Below are 25,953 nucleotides of genomic sequence, written 5' to 3' on the forward strand. Positions count from 1 at the left end.
TTAACTTTCTTTACTGATGGCTTTTTCAGGGCAGGAGACTTGAGTTGCAGAGTCCTGCAGTTTATAGTAATATCCCAACAAGTTTGATTTTTTTTTTCTTGAGAATACATGGCCCCTCTGACTGGGGACTGGGCAGTGGCAACACCCTGAGAACTTAATGACTCATTCCTGATGGAAGTACCAGAGGCACCCTGTGATCACAAAGACCACAGGATGCCTAAGTATTCAAATGTGTGTCCATCTTCAAATGGATTTTCAGATGGAGGAAATGAAAGGGTAGACAAAATCAGACCTTTCATTTACACCATACTTGTGGCCAGTCCTTAGGTATAAAGTGTGAAGAATCTTCTTCCCCAAGGAAGGATAGTAACTTCTTGAGATTCAGGTTCTTTATCATTCCAGAGAAGTTTGGAAGTAAAACATGGCATTTGCTTAGGGGAGAAGAATATTGAGTACTTACTTTTAACAGTAGATATCTGTATTAATTATATCTCATTTTATTAGCTCCAGTAAGAATCTATATTTCTGGTTTTATTGGGACTACCAGTGTTGGCAACAATCCATGAAATGTGTAGTATACTCCTGTGATATCACATGCTTTTTGAAGACGCAGTGTTAGATTTTGTGAAGTGGTGGTGGTGATGTTTTTAACTTGTATTACATTTTGGAGCCTTTGCTGTTTAGTTTGTGGAGTACCTTGAAAGCTTCAGATGACAAGTGCCTGTGCGAAATGTTTCTGTTATTCTCTAGGGAACAAGCAGTTAGAATTTGCATCGTAAAGGTGTCACAAATACTTTATTCCTGCATCAAAAGTTTATGTTGATTAGAGAGTATATAACTAATTATATATGTTGCCAACTTTGATACACATTATGTTGGCTGATATTTTTTCTCTGAAACAAAACCTGACAAACCCTGCAAGTGGATAAGGTAAAATCTTAGATGTGCAAAGATTAGAAATTTTGTAGTGTTAAAACTTTTGTAGCAATAAGTTTTAGAAATCAAAGTAACTAACCTTACAAAATAAATGAAATAAATGTGGATGATAAGGCTGCCTGTAGAGGGAAAAAGAGAACTTAAAAAATTGTTTTTCTCTAAAGGGTCGCTCACAATGCGTGATTCCTGTAAACAGTAAAAGTATTTTTCTTGTAAGAATATGTTGAAGGTTTCTCTGTTTTAGTTTGGTAGTTAAACCAGAATTTTAAGAGCATACAATCTCTTGGCAATAAGTTTCTAAGTATATGATTGTCAATTTTTAAAACTCTTCCTCTGCCCCAGGAGGACCAGGATGGTAGCCAAGGTGTGGGAAAGCGCAAGAGGGTGAAACTAAGCAGCACCACCAAAGGTATTTATAAAGTACTGATCTCAGTTCATCATGTTTGTTTTATGTTTGTCTTAAAAATATCCAGGGATGCTCAGTTCACTTCCCAAGCACTGTAGTGCTGCATGTGACAGGTATTAACATAGCATAGTCTGAAAATGAGTAGCAAGTGAAAATGTGGTCATTGGCAGGTTAGATTTCCCTTGAGTGAGTACCTCTGTCTGGGACTCTGACCATTTTGTCACCTCTGTGTTGTAAGCTGACCTGCAAAAATTCATTCAGTTTTCACTGTGTGCCTATCAAGGCTGCAATATAGCTTTACAAAACAGGTGTTTGATGTATCTGTTGCTAACAAATTTTTTTTTGATTGTGCCACTGTTAGCAGCCAGGCAAGAATGGTTCTCTCTGGTTCTGGTTGGTCTTTTGGTAGTTTATTAATGTTTAAGGTAAAATACTTGAATTAAGTCTCTCTTGAAACCACTCCATTTTTTCTTCCAGCTTGAAATTAGTCCCTTTTGCAGTTTCTAGTCCAACGTGAGTAGCATTCACATTGAGGTCACTGCAAGTTTTAATTCAAGAGCAACCATAGGCTAGACAAGATGGTTCTGTCTGGTGCTTGACATGTTTCTGTGCTAAAAAGTGTTTAATAATATTTAAATGCTATTGTTAAATAAAGAAGAATTTTTTGATTGTGTTTTTTTATTATGAGTGTGAGGAGACTGACATAGGAAGTGCAATGAGTTGAAAGCCTTGAGAAAAGAATATTTGGGTAGAGGAATTGTAGGGAAAGTTGGAATAAAGTTTCTGGAAGGTCTCTGGAATGAAAGTTTGGAGCCTGAGTTTTAAATGCAGAGGTTCTTGAATCAATGAAATAGTATGATGTGAGGAGTATGGGAAAGTAAGATTGATTGTTTCTAGTGTTTCCAGATTTAAGGAAAAATGATGAGGAAGCTGAAAAAGCAGAGAACTAAAGGTTCTGGCAATCCTGTTGTTTAGAGGTGATCTTAAAAACGATGTGAGAATGTGGTAGAGATGTGGAAGAGGCAGTAGTTTTGGAGATATGCAGGAAACATAGAGACATCCAAGTAAGGTTCTCTTACTTGGATTTAAGAGGCTGTTCGCTTGTCTAAAAGATGAATTAGAGTCAGGTAACACAAGAAAAAAATGCTGCTGTTCTGATACATAATAACTCATTAGGGAAAGAGGCAGGGAGGAAGCCCAGATTTAGAAGCTTCCTGATCAGAAAACCAATATCAGCAGTGGCATTTCAGGATAAGTGAGACTTGAATTCCACATTTCATTTTCCCCCAGGATTGTAGTCTTCCCCCTCTGAGGCATCCCAACATGGACTATGATCATGGTGTTGATAGCTCCTAATATCTGCCCCAGAGGAGGGAGTCTGCCAAAGGGGGAAGGGTAAGTGTCTGTTTTTATTAAATATCAAATAGTTTTCTAAAGTTTTCAGTATTCATATTTTATGTCCAATAGGGTATAAAATAAGAGTATGAAAAGAAAATTTTGGAAAACTGAGTATTGAATAAAAACAGATTTACCTTTTCCATATAGGCAAACTCCCTATCCCATCCTAGCTCTGCAGTGGTAGTCTTCATCAGGGCTGTATACTGGGGGTATATTGGAATGCTACATCTTATATTCCAGAGAGATATTTACAACACTCTGTGAGGTGTTTTGTGGCACAAAGAAAGAATAAAATATTTCTTTAAAGAAAGTGCAGTTTTTAAGCTGAGGTTCACTCATACAGGTATGGGACTGAGTAGTGAGAATTTTTTTTTATTCTGTTTTAAAACCTCATCCTGCCTCCATCTGAAATACCAGATGATTTTTAAACCCAGAGACACTGTTTTTTTAAAAAATAAATTTAAAATCTAGTGATGCTTTTCAGAAGAGTAGGAACATTAGTCCCAGCGTTCTTGATAAATGTTCCAGGTTTGGTTAAGAGCATTCTGCCTACTCAAATTATATAGCAGGTGTAAGCAGGTGTGTATTGTTGTGTCCCTGCCTCAAACTGCTGCATGGAGTATTGGATATGTCCTGTTCACCTGTGCTGTGTGTCAGAGAAAGCTGCACCCTCAGTGACAGGTACAGTGTTGTGTCATGTCCCTGCCTGCTGTTGTCACTCAGAAGCATTTGGCATGTACCTAAACTTGTGCTCTCTGTTCTGTGGGCAGAGGACTTCAGTCTTGCATGGTTACCAAGCTTTCCTGGGCAGTCAAATCACACATGCAACTTCATAACAAGAGATGAGGAAGAGAACATAAATGAGCATCATATGTTTGTTGCTCTAGGTGATGTGTAATACCTTTCAAATTAGTTTAATATTTATTGATATTACAACATATTATAATATCTTTTATGATTATATAAAGGTAGTGTTTTATGTCAATGCTTGTCAAATATATTGAATAAAACATATACCTTTTTTTTGTGACTTGCTTGAGTCTTGAGGAGAACCCTAAAATTTAAGTCTGGGCAAATTGGTTACTTGCCTGGGGAACTCTGACACTTGGTAATGGTGGAAAATTGAGGTAATTCCTGCTTAGGAAGAGCACAAATGTCTGTCTTGCCTAGAACAGGCACAAAGCTATCCAGTGCAGTCTCTAAAGCTGTCACACTTCAATGTGAGTCTTGAAGGCCAGATGATGTTCAGTGTAAATGTTTTTGGCTGTGTGCAGATGGCAGCACTTCATGCACTCTGGTTGGAATATGTGGTTTTGTGTGGAGCTCTGTATCCTCAGGTGTAGTTGATTTCTAGGTATAGAGAAGCAGTAGTATTATTACTTTAGTCCTCATATGTTACTGGAGTGAACACCACCTGTTGTAGTTGTAAAGCATAGTTTTTCAAGAGGTTGATTATTTATGATGAAGAGTCTTTATATTTTAGTTTTTTGAAAACAGAGTTAATATAATTTATACTCTATCAAGTGATCATTTCATGCAGTTTTTTCTAGCAAAGGTCAGATTGCAGCTTTGCAATCAGGAAACTGATCTGCTTGAAAACACAGCTGACAAAATGGAAAGATCCTGGACTTGATTCCTATGTAGGTGCCCCACAGGGATCTACTATCAGTATGAGTAAAGGGGCAGAGTGAGTGGGCAGAAAAGGGGAAAGATGAGAATGTCTCTCCTGCTACCGTCAGGACCTAGTGCTTCCTGATTATCTGGCTATGGTAATTTTTGTATTTAAAAAACCCAGCAAGCAGCTTAGTGGTTGGTCAATCAGTGCATGTACTGCTTTGAAAGTAAGAATAAAGGATACATTATTGCATCTATTTATTTTGTTTAGAGCTTGGTAAAGTTGTTTAGGTAATAGAATTAATCACTTAATCATAAACTGTATTTTTTTGTTTTGGTATTTTAACTTCAGTTAAGCAGTAATCTACAATGTTTCCCTTGGTTAAGTAGTTGTGTAAATATTGTGCAATTTGCTGTCATGCATTGTAATCAGTGTAGCTGTTACAGTCAGGTGATGTGATTCAATGCAATCAATGAAGATTGATAGAATTGTACTGAAAACTTTCACTGGCTTCTCTGGGAGATTCTTTTTATAGCTACAGACTCTGACACTCTGCAATATTGGTGATCTTAATTTTCCAGTGTTTAAAAAGAAATTATTTACAGAATTAACTAAGATGTTCTTAAATTTTTGTTACTGAATTTTTGTATGACTGCAACAGCACTATTATTGTTCTTAGTTTTAACACTTACTGCATTACACATGCCCTGCTTCAACTTTTTATGCAGATCAGTCTATCATGGATGTTTTGAAGCATAAATGTTTTCTAGAAGAATTATTATTTTGGACAATAAAATACGAGTTTCCACAGAAGATGGTGACTTTCTTACTCAACATGCTACCAGATCAAGATTATAAGGTACTTGGCCTTAATTAATTCAAACCTAAATATCTTTTATATTCACATACTTAGTGTGTATTATCCTTTGCAGGACACTATGTATACTCATGTTTGAATAATAAGTAGTAAAATAATGCAGATCTTTAACTTGTTTTGAGTATTTTATAAGAAGTTCCTTAGTGTTTAGTATTTGAAAACCAACGTGGACAAAACAAGATGGATAAATCTGGAGCAGCACTATTAATTTTGATTGATGATTTATTTTCCTTTTTGTCTGTTAGTGCATGTTTGCATGTGATGGATTTTGTTTCATTTTATTTTACTTTGTAATTTGTTTTTTTGTCACTTAAAACACGTGGATCAGCACAGTATGATTCTGTAGCGTGGTATGACTAGGGAATAATTGCAGTGATTTCATTCCTGTTTCAATTATTGTAGTAGGCAGTGGTTTTTCCACCCAGGCCATTACAGTGTGAATGTTCTTGCTGCAGCTATGCCCTAGGTGATTTTGGCAGCCTTCCAGGTGCTTCCTTACAGAGTTTTGCAGTTGTCCCTACGAAGTATCTCCTGGCCCAGAGTTGTGGAGACTGGATGTCATCTTCCTGTTTTAAATCTTGGTGTGCAGCCAGGTTTGGTTGTTTGCTCCACATGTTCCCAAGACCTAGTATACATAGCAATCAGGCTTAACATTTTGCTCTGATCATGTCATACCCTTGAGCCATGCAAATATTTTGGACCTTCTCAATGCCTGCTGGGAGGAAAAGATCACAAAATTCTGCAGTCCAGATATGCAGATTTTTTCAAAAAAGTCTGTTTATAATGGGACAACACTATTTTTGTGCCTTCTTAAAATCTTGCTGCATCAAAACAAGGGACATGAAGATAATTTGCAAGGAAGAAAAAGCCAAGATATGGGCCTTGAGCACTACTGTGTCCATCTCAAGACACCACTTTGATTTGGGATACCAGCACAGATTCTTCCTGGTCTTAGATTGAGCTAATACATGAGGAGACATTAGGACTTCCTAACTGATGATCCATTGCTATGAAGCTTGAATTCTTCCTGGTATTTGGACATGCTCATGGACATCCAGTTCTCCTGATCCATTGCCAGCTAAATTCCTGCCTGTAAAAACACCCAGCTGCTAGCAGCATGCAGAAGAATCTGGTAAGTGTTGCTGTGTTTCCCTTACAACTGTACCATGTAATAACATCAGCTTCTAATGATTGTGGGATCTTTCTTCCTTTGACAATGAGCCATAGTCTTCAGTGACTTTCTTTATTCTATTCATTATCTTTCTTCACTCAGAGTGGAGATCATGGTGTATTTGGTCTCTCTAGTGATTGCCACCTTTAACTGGAAATAGTCCATTTTCTACCCACCAATACTGCATGCTCAGATTGAAAGGTTTTTATAAACTTTTTTTAGTTGGTTGGTTTTTTTGTTACCAATTTCATACTGGTTTTCATTAAGCAGTTAATTCCTATGTTAAAGCTTTAGTAGAAGCACAAATACCAAGTGTTCAAAATTCTTTTAGAATCTGTGTTTAATTGTCATGGTCGTCTAAATGGCATTTTAAATAGTAGAGGGAACTCAGAGCAGGAAATGTATCACATAGCAGTACTAGGGAGGCAGTAAACTTTTTTTCACAAGAAACCTTTGCTTTGTTGCAAAACTGTCAATGCTGCATGAATTTTAAAAATATTTAAGAGGCCTGTGGTTAATTTACAAGGAGTGGCTCTACCTTTTACATGGAAAAGAGAGAAACATAACATTTTGGAATGAGTTAGAAGAATGTTTTATCTTACATGCTTCCATTTAGCTTTTTTGAAAGAAAAGCCTGTTTGCTGATTAATCGTACTGCATTCTCAAACAACAGGAATACCTCTAGGGATTTAAACTGTTCCAAATGGTCTTGCACCTTTCTGCTACTTTCTCTCATCCCATCTACACTACATGTACTGTTCTAATTTTTTCTCTGTCTGGTGGTGTGCAATTTATCTGATTCTTTGTGAGGCAGTTTAGCTCATTAAATCAGCAGAATTCTGCTAGGTTGGATTCCTGGTAAACTGAGGGAGCTACCTGGACATAGAGCACAGAGCTGCCTATCTGCATATGCTTTGGAATTGTTGAAATCTCTGACATCCAGCATAAGCATATGAGAATCCATCACTGCCCTGTGTAGCAGTCACTGAACCACTAGCAATCTCAGTTACACAGATTTTTTTTTTTTTAAATAGGAAAACAAACTTCCCTTTAGGGATTCCCAGTACTAAAAAGAGGTGTTGAAAGGGGTGGGCTAAAACCCTGGGTTAACTAGCTCTTCCCTCTCTCCCCACTTTGGCAAATGAGAGAGACAGCACAACAAAAAGTGTGGTCTTTGCCTTACAGATTTGTGCTTGAGACATCCCTTCCATCACTCTCTGACATTTGAAGCTTGGAAGAGTTACAAGTGAAGAAAAAGAGAGCAGAAGAAAAAATTATTGAAGCTTCCAAGAAATTAAAGGTGTTGTGGTGTGGACCAGAGGAAAAATAAAAGGCCTGAGAAAGAGACTTTCCTGTGACCAAGGAGAAGGCAAAGAATGTGTTGGCGGTAAACAGGAAGATGCTGGAAGAGTGTAAATCATCCAAGAGCAGAGCCTTGCTGAAATCTTGCTGAAAAATGCAGAAGCATCTGGACATAATGAATCAACAAACATAATTAACAGAAATGCTGTGCTGTGTCAGGCACCTCCCATAGTGACCCTTGGGGCAGCTATTACAGCAACAGGACTTCACCAACCCCTGGATATGCTGTTCTACAAATTCTGTAGAGCAGTTTTTCTATTGGAACCTTAACTTTAGTGCAGCATTCAGCTGGCAGAAGTAGTTTACATCTTAGCATTGAGAACATAAACATGGGAGATGTGAGTTCTAACCGAAGCATGGGGTTGGTGTTAGTCTCCAGAGAGTTCTGGGATTGAAGTTGAGCGGTCACCAAGAGGAGAGGCCAGCTGAAAAAATTAACTTTGTTTCTCTAGAGGTAGAAAAGTCAGTGAAGATAATTAGATGCACAGGAAGCATGTGTGTCTTAGGAAACTTTCTTGCAGATGATTGTACCTGAGTATTTGGAAACATGTTATGACAGAAATTGCATTCTTGCTGCATTCTATATTTTTCCTTAGTTGTGTATATAGCTTTAGCCACTGAGAGAAAGAATATGTGGATGGACTGATTTGGCCTACTGTGCCTGGTTTTGTGTATTGACTGCAGTTTACCGCAGTATTTCAGCTTCTTAACTTTTGGAATGAGTTTAGTTTCTTCCTCTCAAAATTGGAAAGGGTTGGATTTGTTTGTTTAACTTGCAAGTGAATATAGGAGTAAAGCTTTAGTTCCTTCTGTTTTCTAGAGTCTCTACTATTATACTGTAGTGAGAGCAAATTTACAGTACTTTCAGAAGTTGATTATGGTAAATGAGTGAGGCACAAAAAATTTTGATGCATGCCAATATAAACTAAAGAAAAAAAATCCAAAATTTGTCCTTAGAGAAGGACCTTGTTTTTGCAGTCAACTTGAATTGAGCGTGCTGTGTAAAACAAGTGAAACATAGTTTCTTCATCTCAGAACCCAAAAATCCTATTTAAACATAATACAGTGTGAAGAAGTAATACATAAATAAAGCATACTCTTTTACCAGCAGTGTTAATATACTAACTTCTTAAAATACCTGCTACATATTTTCTGTCTGAGGCTTAATGTGAATTAGGGTGTAATTAACATTAGTGTGAATGTCTTGATGATAGATGCTAATGCCAGTGATGAAAATTGTTTCAGACCTTTAACTTAAAGGAAATTATGTGATGGTAATATCTGTAATACCAGAATGATATTGTATTAACTTTGCTCAAGTATTGAGAATACATTGTGCCAAAAACGCTTTAGGTGTGAACAGTTACCATTGTTGGGTGCTATATGTGGAACATACTTTCAGTGATTATACATCACTGTGGGCCAGGTATGGGAAGGCAAGTTAAGTATTCTTGCAGTGTTTCCTGCAGTGAGGTCCCCATTCCCACCTTGGTTCAGTTTCTTGCATCAGCAACTTTATCTTTGGGGGTATTTCAGTTTCTGTACCTAACAGCAGAATTATGTCATCATGTTTTAGGAAGTACTTCTGAGGTGATAATAACTTGGTGGTGCCATAATAAAAATATGGGAGCACTGAATCTAAGGCAGATCAAATAAAGTAGTGATCTGTATACAGTCTGGTGAAAGCATGGCTGCTGAGGGTGGTTTTAACATTTCTAATTCTATGCTTATGAAAGGTTAATTCTTCCAGAAGGAATCGGCAAGGGATTTTTAGACTTTGGATTTTTATGACTACACAGCTTGTCTTCTTACTAAGCCAAGCAAGTCCAGATGGTTCTAATTCAGAACGTAAAGTACTAAGTGAGAAGTGATTTCAAAGCTAGCAGATATGTTCATGGATGTGCAGTGAAAAGGTTGATTTATAATGCATTTTGAGGCTAATGGAGTGGAACACAGAACTGTGCTAAGATTTATATATATATATATATTTACAATACATTTAAATGCATTTAAATAAATGATGTGGTTAAAAAAAAAACCACTAACAGGTGTGTGAAGAATAACAAATCTGCATAATTAATTTAGTTATTGAGTGAAAAGCACCAAAGGTTTACTTAAAAAGTATAGGATGCTATGACAGTAGAAATGAAAATCAGTGTAGAAAGTTTTGCTTGAAAATGAATTAAAACCTTACTTCATGGTTAGAAATGAATACCTTACTTCATGGTTAGATGGCTGCAAGTGATGAGGCAGCTTTATAAGGCACTACTAAATTAATTGTTCACAGTGTATCATTTTAGGTAATCTGTTGTAGGATGTACAAATTTAGGATAAAATAATTGTTAGAATTTTACTACTTTCATGGGCATGCTGAGACATTATATTCCTTGTTTGAACATTTCTGGGTTGGCCTTCTTTAGTGTGGAAAGTATAGAATGACAAGATTAGATTCTGGGGAAAGTTAATAAAATTAGCAGCCTAAGATACCCCTCCCTATAAATAGGTCTTTTCATTTGGTCTGTTTCTAGAAAGCAGTCATCACTCTTGGTTTGTCATAGCAACTGGTGTTTCCCAGGATATGTTGATTGTACATTCATAAAGGAATATTTTATAATGAAAGAAAGCTCTAAGTTTTGTATGATGCTCATTAATGTCAACATTTCTTTATAATTTGCAGATTGCTTTTACAAAAACATTTGTTCAGCACTATGCTTTTATTATGAAAACACTGAAGAAAAGCCATGAATCAGACACCATGTCTAATAGAATTGTGCATATCAGTGTTCAGTTGTTCAGCAATGAAGAACTAGCACGCCAAGTAACAGAAGAATGCCAACTGCTGGATATTATGGTCACTGTTCTGTTGTACATGATGGAAAGTTGCCTTATTAAAAGTGAATTGCAAGGTAGGTTTAGTTGTTTGTTTGTTTCTTTCCATGAATAATCAATTGATTATAGAGGAAATTTAATCTTTCTTTGGTGGTAAATCCACCCTACTGATGCCTTTCCAAAAATGTACAGGATCTAGCAATATATGGTAGAGGAAGAGTCTCAAAATTCCCTGGGAATATAAAGGTAGTTATCAAGAATGATACTAATGTTTTATCCTTTGGTTTGTATGGAGTTTTTTTTAGGAATGTTACATGATTTAAAATGCAGGTTATTACCTGCTACTTAATTTGTCATGTGAAGTGCATAAGCAACTATTTGAAAGAAAAATTATATACACAAATTGAGACCTGTATGAATTTAAAAAATATTTTCAAAGAATTTCACAAGCTATTTGCAGTATTTAAAATTGTTTTAATTTTTAAAACTTGTGATTGCCTTGATATAATTAGAGAAGAATTATGTAATAGTTTGTCAATATAGCAATCTTATCAACCTTTTGTTTGATAAAGTGGCAGTTTGAATTTGAGCTATTGTAGACTTTGTAACTTCTTTAGTAAAACAGCTGTTCTATTTTCACCCTCCTTTTTTAACTGTCCTTATATGAAAATGGCACAATTGAATCTTTCTGATCTCTGACATTCAGACTCTTATGTGCCTAACAGACTGGAGACCTCTCAGCCCTCTTCCTCCTAGTTTGAATCTGAAAGTACCCCCTAGACAGGCTGAGTGCTGCTGCTAAATAAGTATCACAAACTTATGCATGAAATTGTATTTTTTTCCCCCAAATATTCTTGTTTCAGAGTCCAGTTTGTGTATAGCCTAAACCAAAATATCTGTGCAGAAGTGGGAAATCCTCACTCATCTAGCTATCAAAAGTGCCCTCATTCAGCAGCACTTCAGTATGAAAAATGTTTCTGTTGCCCTACATAGACTGCTTTACAGTATTAAAAGGAAAATGCTGAATATTTAATAGTTTGTATATCAGGTGATTTTTGCTAAATAAATGCCATATTGGTGGAATGTAATTTAAAACTCTTTCTAAGCATCTTTTAAATGTTACTTTTTGGTCAGTGTGGGGTGTTGCTAGCATGATGGTAGGGTTCTGTAATGGGTCAGAATTTCAGTACAGCAGAAAAAGGCTGTACTGGACAGGCCAAAGAGAACCACTCTACATACAGGTTTACCTCATCATACAGAGACTGGAGTCTCTTAATAAGTGTCTTTTCTTCTGTTCTTCTTTCTGTTGAAATAGAATATTAACTGACATGGGTACTGGAAGTTGTTTCGCTTGGATTGTGAATCCAGAACCAATTCTGTTTCCATTCTGATCTTTCTAGGAGTCTCTCTTATAAAAAGGAAACAAAGAGATTTATTTGGCAGATGTAGAGGATGAACTTCTGTGATTTGTGGTGGGAGGGAAAGAAACACCTGCCCCCCTCCCACCTTTGATTTCTCATCCTCCTCTTCTAGGAACCTTCTCCTGCCCCAGTCTTGGGCAGGCTGCACAAACCCTCTCTCTGTCCCAAATTCAGAGTGGAAATGTTTTGCTCTGCTCTTTTCAGACTCAACATGCCAATGAGGGTTTTGACCACCAGATTTGTTCTTGAATGCTTAGGTACCTTGCTTACTGGGATTATGTCAAATTCAAAGTAGAATTCAGGTGTTTGTAATAGGAATTGTTTTATTTGCTTTTTTAATAATTAGAAATATTGGAAGAGCCATAGCTGTGATGGTTTTCCTAACATGCTGCTTTCCAGAGGTTGTGATATTGTTCAAAGTTTAAGTGACTCTTGCTGAGTGGCATCTGTGTAGGCTAGCCCATGATGAAAAAACAGCTTCAGATACATGAAAGAGCCATTTTAGTTTTCTGCAGTTTTCTCTGTGTGTGTCTGACCCCAGCATTACAGTACATCCTAATCAATATTTTTGCATTCTTTTGTAACTTTATTAATAAATGAAAGAAATTACTTTGTCTTCTCCTTTTGTTTTATTCTTTTTTAAATTTAGATGAAGAGAATAGTTTACATGTTGTGGTGAATTGTGGGGAAGCACTACTGAAGAATAACACTTACTGGCCCCTGGTTAGTGATTTTATAAACATACTTTCACACCAAAGTGTGGCAAAGAAGTTTTTGGAAGATCATGGTCTTTTGGTAACATGGATGAATTTTGTATCATTTTTTCAAGGTATGTGACTTTTGTGATCACTACTGCTACAAAGATGTTAAGACAGTTAATGTTCACTGTAGCAAAATCCCTACAGTTCTGTATGTATATATTTAATCTATTAGTATTCCCCCAAGACTGTATTTCTTGAAGAGAACAGTATATTCTAGAAAACAGGTTACAAAAATTATCTAATGGATCTTTTTCTTGTGTGAAGTAGTTGAAGAGCAGTCACATCACACTTAGTCAATTGAGATCTATGGTGCAAGAATTCTGAGGTTATACTTAAAGTACAGATCACAACTGTAAACCAAACTGTTTTACTGGTGAAGTTCAAAATTTAAATATACAGGAAATTAATCTCATATATCTGGATCTTCTTCTAAGTGTTGCTTTTGATTATATAAAAAGAAAAAAATTAAGATGATGTATCTCAATGCTGATAAATATTTTGCTTGGAAAGAAGACCAGCATTCAGATGTTCTAATTGACTGAGTAATATTGAAAGTAGAAGTTCATGTCCCCTGAACAGCAAGGACTGCAGTTATTAGCCAGTCTTTTGTCTTTTCTGGTATATTTCTGTTCAAACTTTGTTTTATCAAATTCTGCCACTAGATAAAATAGATTCTTACACTTTGTGGAGTTGTTTTGCAAGGTGTGTAAATGCATAATACTACAAAGACTGCATTCCATTTATCCCTAGTTAAATCTTGGGTTGTATAACTCTGCTTAAATCTTTGAAGGTATGAATTTAAATAAACGGGAGTTGAATGAGCACGTGGAGTTTGAATCACAGACATACTATGCTGCCTTTGCTGCTGAGCTGGAGGCCTGTGCCCAGCCCATGTGGGGTCTGCTGTCACACTGCAAAGTTAGGGTAAGGCTAACATTCCCCTGTCGTGATTCTTGGTTTTATTCATGTCTTATTCTAGAATTCTCAAACTTGAAAAAACTGTCTTGTGTGTTTGAAAATACTTTGGTTTGGCTCTCTTTGTCTATTTAAATAACATAAAACTCCAATCAACTTGGATTCTGTGTATACTGAGTGTAGAATTCATGCTTGTACATAATTTACTGTCTCCAGTACTGGGACTACAAGTTCAGGATGTGTGCAGTCATTTCATATGACTGTACATATGGAATAACTTCAAATCTAATGAAGAACTTGATAAATGTCTCTGAGTCATTCTGCCTTTGTTCAGGGGGAATGGAGATACATAAGTCATACTAATGTGATTCTATGTTGGCTGTGTCTGAACAGCCAACAGACACTTCATTATGATGGGAGATGGAGTAATTTATGGATTTGTGTGGTTCTCCTATCAATTTGAGGCGAAAACCTCTTTGGTTCTGACATCAAATGGTCTCCAAACTACAGCAAAGACTTGTTGCTATTTGCTAAACTGCAAATTACATTAAGTGACTGCAAAAATATAATCCTTTCGCTTTTAGGAATATTTAACATATGAAAAATACTTTTTACTGATTTTCTGTGAAATAAATACTTGTATTTGAAATTAGCTTATTAAGATAATTAATAGTGTCAGTGAGGCAGTACTGACTGGATTGAACTGCACACTGAGAAATTGTGCAAGCAGTCCATGTGATTTTAGAACAGTTTAAATCAGGCAGTTGTAAAAGCCTTTCTGTGATGTAAATTACACTGATACATTATGAATTTATCAATTTATGAGTCTACATTGGTTTTTGAAAACCGAATTACAGCTTCTGGCTGTTTGAAGTGCTCCTTTCATTTTTCCTTAGGGATGGGATGGTCTTTTTTTTTAAGGCCATGCTCCTCCATCAGTTGTCTTGTCAGTCATGTCTTCAGCCACATGTTTGAACCTTTTGGTCATTATCAATAAATCTGAAAAAGTTAAAGAAATTTCATAGCTTAGTTGTTGTACTTATGAAACCTGGAGGGTTGGAAGCTCATGTCTCACAGGATAGGGAAAGCCAGCAGAGCCTGTCCTTCTTAGAGTGTGGAGCAACAGGATGGGAGTGTGGCTGTTGTATTTCCTGATGCGAAAAGGTGCCTGACTGAAATAGCTGCCACTTGCACAACTTTTGGCTGGCCTGAACACTGCTGCCTTTTGCATGAGAAGTGTGTCATTGGATATCCTGAGACTGTGAGGCAAGTCTGGAGTCTGTGTTTAGGGGGATGTAAGATTAAAGGAAAAATCTGTTAAGAAAATAGGCTTTGCAAATTCTGCTGATCACAGAGCAATTTGGTTTAGCTTCTTTTCTGCTTCTTCTTCTTGCGCACGACTGCTTCTCTCCTGGAAGGCAATGTACAGCTCTAGCACTGAAACATGATTTAACCTGAAATATAGTGTAGTTTTATGGCATTGTTGCTCAGTTATATCATGCAATCATAACAAGGTTTGCTTACCATTGAAATCCATGCAGTATTGTGGTATCATATTTAGGGTGTCTTGTGTTAGCCAACTGTAAGGACCTTTTAAGTAGATAGAACTTGTAGGCCATTAGCTATTCTTTTTGGTTACATGGAAAGACTTTCTTTTATGCTTACAGCTCTAAATTATGGGTAAAACTAAATGGATAAATTAAACAATAGTAGGCACTAGGACCACCTAGAGAGTGAGTCCTGTGAGGAGCAGCTGAGGGAACTGGGGTTGTTCTGCTTGAAGAAGAGAAGGCTCAGGGATGATCTTATCATTCTCTATAACTCCCTGTAAAGAGGGTGTAGCCAGGTGGGAGTACAGGTAACCAGCAGCCAGACAAGAGAAAATGGCATCAAGCTGCAGCAGAAGAGTTTCAGGTTGGGCAACAGGAAGAATTTCTTCATGAAAAGAGTGGTTAAGCATTGGAGTGGGCTATCCAGGAGTAGTGGAGTCGAGTCCCAATCCCTGCAAGTGTTCAAGAAACAGCTGGACCTGGCACTTAGTGCTGTGGTTTAGTTGATAATGTACTGTTCAGTCAATGGTCTTGGAGGTCTTTTCCAACCTCAATGATTCTGTGTACTGTAAAAACATTCTTGAAACAATTGTATTTATTTGTAGTAGGAAAACAATGTCACTTAAAACTTTTTTTGGCTCATATAAGCGTGCTGGTTTCTCTTAACTGCAGGAAACACAAGAATACACACGCAATGTTGTCAGATACTGCCTTGAAGCACTTCAAGACTGGTTTGATGCTATCAACTTTGTAGATGAGGTAAATATCCTTAGTGAATTTAAGCAGAGGATTTTGAAAATCTGATTAAATTTAAAAGGTGATACACTCCCTACTCCCAGCCCCCTCTCCTTAATTTAAGTGACTATTCAAGCTAGTGATCAAAAAAGGATTGCCTTGCTGAAATTAGAGTTTGTAGTTAATACTTAAAATGTTACGTCCTAGGACCCTTTTTTTCCTGTAGTCTTGGTGATTTAGATTTGCTGGTGCAAGCTTAAGCTGTGAGTTTTAAAAGCAATGCTTTCCCTGTCTAAGGGAAACTTGTGAATAATCAGAAAGACAGGGGAATGAAGTACTGCTGTGTTACTGAAAAGTAAGTCTATTAAATGAAGACATATAAAATACTGTCCTTGGTGGTTGTGCCAAAGATATTTGTATGTTTGTTTTTTCCAATATATTATATTAAATACCTCTATTTTACTTTCAGCCAGCACCTAACCAAGTTACTTTTCATTTGCCACTGCACCGTTACTTTGCCATGTTTTTAAGTAAGGTAAGCACGTGTTGTATTTTCACAGAAGATGGAAATTCCCTGCTGAATGTAATCATTCAACACAGCATATGCTTGCTTTTGTTTCTAGGCTGTTAAATGCCAAGAACTAGATCTGGATACTATCCTGCCAGATCAGGAGATGCTGATGAAACTCATGATTCACCCACTTCAGATTCAGGTACGGGCAGCCTTCTAACTTAACAATAGGAAGCATGTCTTATTTGTGGAATGTAAAAATAAGCCCTGTGTGACAATAATAACTACAATATACTAAGTAGTTAGGGTAACATCTTTTTTTTTCCCTTCCTCTTTCCAAAATTAAAAATCGGGCATTAGTTATCATACTCTGAGAAGCACATAATAATAGTATTCACTACAGCTCTTCAAAAATGGTAGAATGGACCAATCCTCTGAAAACATAGAATTGTAAAGTGAACAGAATGGAGTGCAGTTTGACAAGAAACCCAAATCTTTTGTATTTCAAATTGAGAGTGGGTTCCAGAATGGATGCACAACATTTTTATTTGCAAATTTGGACTTGTGCATAAGTGGCAGTGAGTAGTATTTGCAATCACTGCTTTTAGATCTAATCTCTTTTAATCATGATGCCTTAATTTTTGGTTCATTTTGGTACCACAATACCTTCATTTTGAGTTAGTTTGAGAAGATTTTAAGGAATAACTACATGTATAAATCACATCATTTGTCTTTGATTACTTTCATTGCCTGAAATACGCACTTATATGAAAGTATGGTATCTGTTTCATAAACTTGCAGTGGTTCTTTTTATCTCTTACTCTCCAGAAGTAAATTAGTATAAAAAAGTCTATAAAGTTATAGTATGTATGCATGTATATGTGTAATGATAGTGAATAAAATGATGAGAGGGCTGGAGCATCTTTGTTATGAAGACAGACTGAGAGAATTGTTGTTCACCCTGGAGAAGAGAAGGCTCTGGGGAGACCTTAGGACCCCTTCTACAGGGGCCTACAAGAGAGCTGGGGGCAAACTTTTTAGCAGGGGCTGTTGCAATAGAACAGGATTAGTGGGTTTAAAGTGAAGTAGGATTGGTTTAGATGACCTGTAGTACCTTTTTTGCTATGAGGGTGGTACAACACTGGAGCAGGTGGTCCATGGAAGTGGTAGATGCCCCATCCCTGGGAACATCCAGGTTAGATTGGATGGGGCTCTGAACAACCTGACCTAGTTGAAGATGCCCCTGATCATTGCAGGGGGATTGGACTAGAGGACCTTTAAAGATCCCTTTCAACCCAAACTATTCTGTGACTCTCCAAGAAAGCCCCAGGGGGACTTCTTACAAAGATATGTAGTGACAGGACAAGGGGCAATGGCTTTAAGCTGAAAGAGAGTAGTTAAATGAGATATTACAAGGACATCCTTTGCTGTGAAGGCGGTGAGACGCTGGAACAGGTTGCCCAGAAAAGTAAAGGATACCCCATCCCTGGAAGTGTTCAAGACTAGGGTGAATGGGGCTTTAAGCAAACTGGCTTTAAGCACCTGGAAAGTGTCCTTGCCCACGGCATAAGTGTTGGAAATCTTTAAGGTCCCTTCCAATTCAAACTGTTACATGATTTCTATTTTTCTATGGTACCATACTGATGATCTGCTAATATTGAACTGAGTGGCTGAACATTCCTGAAATGTTTATAACTTTTTATGTTCTCTGAACAGGCAAGTCTTTCTGAAATTCACAGCAATATGTGGGTTAGAAATGGTCTACAAATTAAAGGACAGGCCATGACTTACGTGCAGTCTCATTTCTGCAATTCAATGATTGATCCTGACATTTATCTGCTGCAAGTAAGTTATGTTTTCTGAGGAGCCAAGCCAATATTATTTATCTACAAACTATTGACTAGAATTAATTTAATAAAATTAATTTACTGTCTTTGTACAGGTCTGTGCCTCTAGACTGGACCCAGATTATTTTATTTCATCTGTTTTTGAAAGGTAGGACTAAAAGATGAATGGTTTTGTTCAATGTTGTGCTGGCTGTTGTACTAATTTATAGCTTGTAATAGAAAAATTGCATATCTGATATATATCTTCAGTGGTACAACTCTGCCTAGCCAAAACTAACACCTAAGGCCTCTACTGAAACAGGTATCTCTTGATTTTAGACAGCATTGGCTTTTGATTTACTGGGCAGTATTGAAGATATTTGTTTTCTGAGCATCTTTAGGATTTTTTAAGTTTCATATGTGTTCATATGCTAGGATATTCTATCCTGAAGCAGTAGTAAGAGACACAGAATGTTTGTTTTTCTGGAAAAAAATCAGGATTTGAACACCAATTAGTATGCATTAGTTTTTATATGTTAATAAATATAAGGTGTTTTCATGTGGAGTGAATATCAATATAGCACATTCCATTGATAGTTAAATAAAAATTGAAATTTAAAAAGAAGAGGGTTTTCATGTATGTTTGTTTGTACTTTGGGTTTTCATTTGGGCTTTTGTATTTCATTTTTGGTTGTTGTGAATGCTATCCTGAGCTTATCTACTATGTTTCACATTGGTGTTTTAATGTTGGAGAATGTTTAATTGTTGTTTCTGACTTTGCTGATTGCTGTGTAGATTTAAGGTGGTGGATCTGTTAACAATGGCTTCACAGCATCAAAATACTGTTCTTGACTCAGAACATGAAAGGTCCATGCTGGAAGGAGCCTTAACATTTTTGGTCCTTTTGTTAAGTCTTCGTTTACACTTAGGTAAGAGTCACTACTTCAGGAATATCTATATGTAAATAACATTATTACATCTTCATTTATATTCAGCACTTAGTAGGTGCCTAAAGCTGTTTAACCATATAGTAACTTCAAGCATTCAATGCTCAGTTTCATCTTTGCCAGTTACTGTATTTTAATCCCTTATGAAATAGAAATAGATATGATACATAAAAATGGGAAAAATGGCTTTGATGGAAGTGGGTGATTTGTGTAGGTGATGACATGAAGATTCTGTATCTTTTCCAGAAAGACAGCAAATTGAGTTTATAATGGTATTTTCTGATTGAGACTGTGCCTTTCATAATATTTGCATGCCCCCCTTTTTTTTCCCCTGTATTTTTAAGGCATTGTATCATTACTTAATATTAATTTGTATCATGTTTGACATGCTTTTAATGTCAAATGAAAACTGAATGTGTGTCTTAAAATCGTGCTTTTTTAACAGCTTTTTACATTTCATTGTTCTAGGAATGACAGATGATGAGATCCTCAGAGCAGAGATGGTAGCCCAACTGTGCATGAATGACAGGACACATAGTTCATTATTGGATCTCATATCCTTGGAATATATTCACTAATGTGTCTGAGAATGACAGGTGCTAGGATAGTTGTGAGTCTTGAACAACATGGTTTTAGGTTACATAATTAAAAACCTGTGTGAAGGTGTGTTTGTATGTATTTACTATATGTATACACACAGTATATACTGTATATACTTACTAGCAAAAGCTCCAATTTTGGTTTTTCTTACAGCAAATGCAATACTTTTTAATAGTTTAAATTAGTTTTGATACAAAATGATGTACTGGTCTTTAGAAGTCTTTTAGGTGTGAGGTAAAATGTGTGTTTTCCAATGACATTGTAGAAAGTTAGCAAAGCATCACATTTGTCTGGATTTGAGCCTTTGATTGAGTTTTTGCCAATATAAAAAGCAGACATTCTACATTGTATTGGCTTTTGCTATCAATAGCTGAAAATGCAAATAATAGCAATCCTGCATGCTGTTTTGACATTAGAGTGAAGTGCATGTGTTCTGGGGAAAGAATAGCAAACTTTTAAGAAGTCCTTCTGCACAGGCAAAGGGTTCATGTCCCTGGACAGCTGACTATAAATATGCAGGTTTTCCTGCTACCACTCTTGAGTTGTGTAGGCAAATTAAATAGGTTGTTGTGGTTGCATACAAGAGCTTGCAATCCAGGTATAGGCAATGAGCAAAATTATTAGGAATATGAAGATAGGAAAGGATGAGATTGAGACTAACAAATGCATAATAATAATAATAATAACAATAATTATTATTATTATTATTATTATTATTATTATTATTATTATTATTATTATTATTATTATCTCTAGTAACTAAGTCAAGTATGTAAAATAAGTGATTACTTAGACCAATTCACTTAAGTGAATGACTTAATTATGTAAAAACAAGTGAATAATTTCTATAAGCAATCACTTATCACTGAGCGGAAGTGCTGCTTATGTTTTAGGGTAATGCCAGTAGGTCAGTTAAATATTGCTACCAAAAACAAGAACTATGGAATCCAAGATGCAGAATTATTTATTGTGTTTATGGATCCTGAACTATTTGCTTGCTTTTTCTGCACTTGAATGTAAATGCAAAATATTTTCTCCCTTTGAAGAGAGACAGTGTTTGTAAGTAAAGACAGTCACAGAAACTTTATATACACTACAGGCAGAGGTTTCTATTTCTCATTAAGTACTAACAGCTTGAACCAAATATGAAGCAAGTCTTAGTTAAAAAAGTTTAACCTCCTAGCTGAGAGGCTTAGATTCTCTTCAGTACCAGTTACTGTTCTTAGCAGTTGGAGCATACAGACCTCTTGTGGTAAGCACAGAGCACTGCTGAGATGTGGTCTGAAATGACTGATGGAAAATATCAAGAGAGGAGGGAAATTCTGTGTCCTGAAACTAAATTCACTTTGCTTTCCTTAACGTAAGCCTTACATTCCAGAAAACCCTAATCCTAAAAGTGGTATTATTCCAGGAAGCTTAAGCTTTGAATCAGTCCTGTCAGCAGTTGCTGACTTTAAAGCCCCTGTTTTTGAGCCTGGAGGTTCCATGCAACAAGGAATGTACACACCTAAAGGTATGGTAATCAGCATTCTCTTGCAGCACAGTCATTGGTAAGATGCCTAACCAGGGTTTGTTTGATTTTGTTGTAGTGGGCTTTTTTTCTGTAAAAAACCCAAAAAGCAAACCCAACCTACCAGTGTTGAAAATTGCCCCCCATCCTCCTCACAGAAAAGCCAAACCTACCACAGCCACCAAAACCCCACAAAACTTGACTTTTTCATTATTGTCCACTGCTTATTTAAGAGCATTGTTAAAGACTGTCAGTAGTCTTAAATTGATTTTGATCTAGAGTGAAAATGAGCTTCTTGTACTAAACAGGTACCTTCAGAAAGCAAAGGAAAATACAGAAATGAAAAATTATCTTATTTGTACTTTACTGATCTGCATACTTAATTATTTCTGTGATTTAAATAAATATGGTGTATATTTAGTAGAGTCTAGAACTGTTTGCATTAGTGAAACGTCAAAGATACTTTGAACTTCTCCACCTTTTGACTATTAAAGATACCATGATACATAATTCTTCATTTTATATTGCTCAACTGTATTAGTATCCTGTAACATTTTTTGCTGTCAGTAGTGAGGGCCTAGAAAAAAGTTCAGACTAGACTTATTATAGAACATTGTTCTGTAATTCTGCAGTGCATACAGTGCAAAACTGACAAGTTTCTTTCCCTGACCAGCTTGTCATCTAAATTGGACTCAACATAGCATTGGTATATCAAAGGAGAGAAATAATTTAAGAACTCAGTGTTCCATTACTGTGTCATGTCACTAAGCAGATAAGCTTGTAGAAATCTGAAATGCTCCATGTGCTCTGGTTGTGCTTCAGGCTAATGGCAAAGCTGAAGAGAGATTAACTCCTTCCTCCCCCACATACCTCCCCTAAGAACTGGGAAGGTTAGAGTCTGGCAATTTTGAAACCATTTGGTTCCATGGATTTTTTGGGGGGGGAGTGGTGGTTAATGTAGGTACTAGTATTGTAATAACTTGTAATTGTTTGCCAGTTTTTGTACTGGGAGATTGAAGTGTCAGTAAAGCTCTTTTATACAAATTACAACTAGGGAAATAATCTTGTGAAACCAGAGTTTTGGAAATTGATTCATCTTGGTTTTTTGATGTGCAGTTAGGCAGCTTAACACCCATGTATCTAAAATAACTTAATTTTATTGTTACATAAACTGCATTTCCTTATGTCCTGTCCAGTTTCTGGAGCTCATTACATGCTGGTCATTTTCATAACACAATGTGAAGGAAAAAGAGATGGATTATTTTGTTTTTAATTCTAGCACTTCATATTTAGGGAATCTAATGCTAGATTACAGTGTTTGGAGTTCTTTTGTATATAGTTTGGGGGGTTTTTTTAACTTAGGTAAACTGTTTATTCCAGAGGTAAACTGTCTTCAGTATCTCACCTATAGCATTGAACAATGAAGTGATTTATGACACTATACAGATTCCCTTTTTTTAAAGTAATAAAAGCTGAAAAATCTTCTGTAGGAATAAAAGCTGGCACGGCTTTCTTTACCCTCTTAAGTGTTCATATTCCCTGTAAGATTATATAGGTTCTCAGACCCTTTGCTTTTAAGAATTGTAGTTTGTGGCCAGTCATAGTTAAAGCAAGTCATGATCAGATCAATTCCCTCTAATCCTCTAATCCCTTGTTTCCTTTGAGGGAGTGGAATCTACTTTATGTTCACAGATCCCTGGATTTTGTTCCATTAACCATCATTTAAAAAACCAAAACCAACCAAAACCAACTTCCAGAGCCAGGTTCTTTCTGACACTGTAGATTTGTGTGCTGAAGATGAGCTCTATGTGCATTTCCAATATTCACTGTATGGCTCACTCAGTCCTTTTTTCTCATTAGGCATTAGCAGCCCAAACAAGCTTGGTGTGTGCTTCAGACTGCAATACTAAATTCTGTTCAGAAAAAATGTGGGGTTTTTTTTCATAAGCTAAATTTGATTGTATTTAATACACAATGCAAACTTTGCTAGGTTCTCTCCCTCAGCAGTCTGTGAGGATATGTGTAGAACAGTTAGTCTTAGCAGGGGTTAATGTATAGAGGATAGGCCACTAGGTGTGATTATAGACACTTGTCTTCCTGCCTGGGGAAAATTAATCTCAGAAGTGTGGTAAAGCTGCTTATTGCTGCCTGTGGGAACTTTGAAGGATGTTGTGAGCACTTGTGTTACGTTACGCCTGCTGGTGGAGCTCAAATTCTGTATCCGCTGGGTTTCTTCCTCCTTTTGGGGTCATTGAATCTTGCCTTCATTTTTTGTGTTATGAGAGCTAAACACTTCAAAGCAATTCATAGAATTAGTGTCTTCATTTGGCTTTAGATTGGATTTTTGTTTTGTTTTTTAATAACTTATAAATAGAAAAAAAGGCCATCAAATGGGATATTTTTATAGACTGTTTAGACTTTTCTGTTTGTGATTGCTCTGAACAGCCACTCTGGATGTTATTTTAGAGCTACTAAATTAAATGGATGTAACTAAGATTTTAATGCTGAAATAATGCATAATACTAGTTATAAAACAAAGGCATATTTGTAAAGGATTGATCACAAATATCATTTGATACAAAGCTTGACCATTTTTGATACTGAACAAGACTTGTGTTGTTGGAGCAATTTTGTTCACTGCACTTAAAGTTAAAATATCATTCACCTGCTAACAGCTCCACAGTCTTTAGTTCCTCCTTTCAAGAGGCTTGTGCTTATCACGTTCAAAGTGAAAAATACTGTAAGCTTTTTCTCACAAGTACTTGGAAATGACAAAGAGCAAAACAAGTCGCATACAGAATTGATGTTATGGGAGTTGCTTAATAAAGTGTCCCTTTTTTATTTTTGAAACCAATCAAAATTTTGCAAGAAATATTTTTCTAGTTTGATAAAGAGTGGTAATTATTAGTATAGAAAGTATTATTAGTTAGAATAATTATAAATTGCCGTAGTTTGCCAGGAAAAATTATATAATAGAAGTGACATAATTAAAGCCAGTTAAGGAGAGAATCTAAAATAAGTGGTAAGGTCTTTAAAGAGAATGTTAACATGCAATTTCTTTTAAACAACAGCTGAAGTTTGGGATAAGGAATTTGACCCTGTCATGGTAATACTTCGAACAGTTTACCGCAGAGATGTGCAGTCTGCCATGGACAGATACACAGCGTTGTAAGTTGGATCATTTTTAGAAATGCAACATCATCCTCTTGCTCATTTCACAACAAATGTTTTGTTTTCACTGCCTGATAATGCTAATCACTTTATCAGTGTTTTCAAGCCCCAGATTTGTTCTTGAGTAAATAGTCTATAACAAGCAATATCAGAGTTTTGGTTATCTTAGTCTCTTACTCTTCCATAAATGTTTAAAAATACACCAGAAGGGCCACAGACAAAGTAGTGAATGTCATCACAGATAAAATACTTAACCAAAGATATTGTTTAAAAATCATTTACAGCTTACTTGAAGTCTTATCTATTTTTATTTAGTTTACACTTAGGTCCACAAAGCAAAGTTTATCTATAGCAGTGGCAGGTTTCTACATTATTGCAGTGTTTAACAGTGGTTTCAACATTTAACATTTGTTTCAACAGCTTAAAGCAAAGTGGCAAATTCCCTGGAAACCCATGGCCTCCTTACAAGAAGAGAACACCGCTACACCCAAGTTACAGAGGGCTCATAAAGCTTTTGCACTGTAAAACTCTGCACATTGTGCTCTTCACACTTCTTTACAAGGTACAGTCATGATTTGCATTAAGTGCATTGGTTCACTTCAACATTTTTACAGAAGTTCTTAGAAGCATGACTTTTTAAACTTTATTTGGAGTAGTCAGGTTCCATTTAATATAACATTTTTGGTTTTGGTTTATTTTTCGAGTCTAGTACGAGTTTTTTTCCCTACCACTTAGATTATTTCACGAATGATTGTTTCATATGCACACACTAAGTCAGTACCCAAGTGGCTGAAAGATCCTGTTCCACTTTGAGGAACACTGTATTAACCATCAGAGGTGCCATTCAGATTGCTCTTCCATGATGGTTTCAGGGAGCACAGTGGCATAAGTGGTGTTCTTCTGGCTCCCATTGCAGAATTTTAAGGCATCAGCAGTGGCTGTTCAAAAATACAAACTTTAATAGCTTTAAATCCTCAATGTCAAATAAGTCTCGTAACTGCAGTTGTTTCTAACATCATTTCCTAAATATATTCTGGCTTTTGATAATGTTTTAGCAACTGTTTTTTAGGGTTAATTGGTGCCTTTAAGTTATGTTTGGTTTTATCTTTGATAGTTTGCTGCTGTCTTCAAGAGAAGCAAGGCTTTTTGAAGAGTCCATTCATCAGAATATGGACTTTGAATCTGTACTTAGAAAGTGTTTTCAAAGCAGTGTGCTGCAGAGGCAGATGAGGGACTACAAAAATTGCTTTGAGTAACATTTTTCCTGGGCAGACTTTTACTTCTGTGCTCTTCTAAGGACTCCCAGCTTACCTAAAACTGGTATTTTGTTTCACTGTTAAATTTCTGTTGAATAGAAAATATTTGTTGTACTACAGGAAGGCTGGTGAAGGAAAGGAGATCTTGGGACTACA

General features: G+C 36.3%; 1 protein-coding gene across 5 annotated transcripts in view; it reads left to right on the plus strand.

Annotated features, from left to right (window-relative positions):
• Window positions 1-25,953, plus strand: part of UBR3 (ubiquitin protein ligase E3 component n-recognin 3) — a 98,138-nt gene that overhangs the window by 15,767 nt on the left and 56,418 nt on the right. For all 5 annotated transcript variants that reach the window (XM_063162082.1, XM_063162083.1, XM_063162084.1 and 2 more), the window contains exons 6-20: window positions 1,279-1,345; window positions 5,084-5,214; window positions 10,443-10,671; window positions 12,665-12,844; window positions 13,567-13,700; window positions 15,914-16,000; window positions 16,446-16,511; window positions 16,600-16,689; window positions 18,204-18,332; window positions 18,430-18,482; window positions 19,109-19,242; window positions 19,729-19,813; window positions 21,231-21,373; window positions 24,442-24,538; window positions 24,962-25,103. In XM_063162082.1, coding sequence (XP_063018152.1) covers window positions 1,279-1,345; window positions 5,084-5,214; window positions 10,443-10,671; window positions 12,665-12,844; window positions 13,567-13,700; window positions 15,914-16,000; window positions 16,446-16,511; window positions 16,600-16,689; window positions 18,204-18,332; window positions 18,430-18,482; window positions 19,109-19,242; window positions 19,729-19,813; window positions 21,231-21,373; window positions 24,442-24,538; window positions 24,962-25,103 — 1,767 coding nt within the window. The remainder of the gene's footprint in view (window positions 1-1,278; window positions 1,346-5,083; window positions 5,215-10,442; window positions 10,672-12,664; window positions 12,845-13,566; window positions 13,701-15,913; window positions 16,001-16,445; window positions 16,512-16,599; window positions 16,690-18,203; window positions 18,333-18,429; window positions 18,483-19,108; window positions 19,243-19,728; window positions 19,814-21,230; window positions 21,374-24,441; window positions 24,539-24,961; window positions 25,104-25,953) is intronic.

This window comes from Melospiza melodia, chromosome 8, assembly GCF_035770615.1.
Source record: "Melospiza melodia melodia isolate bMelMel2 chromosome 8, bMelMel2.pri, whole genome shotgun sequence".
Classification (NCBI taxonomy): Eukaryota; Metazoa; Chordata; class Aves; order Passeriformes; family Passerellidae; genus Melospiza; species Melospiza melodia.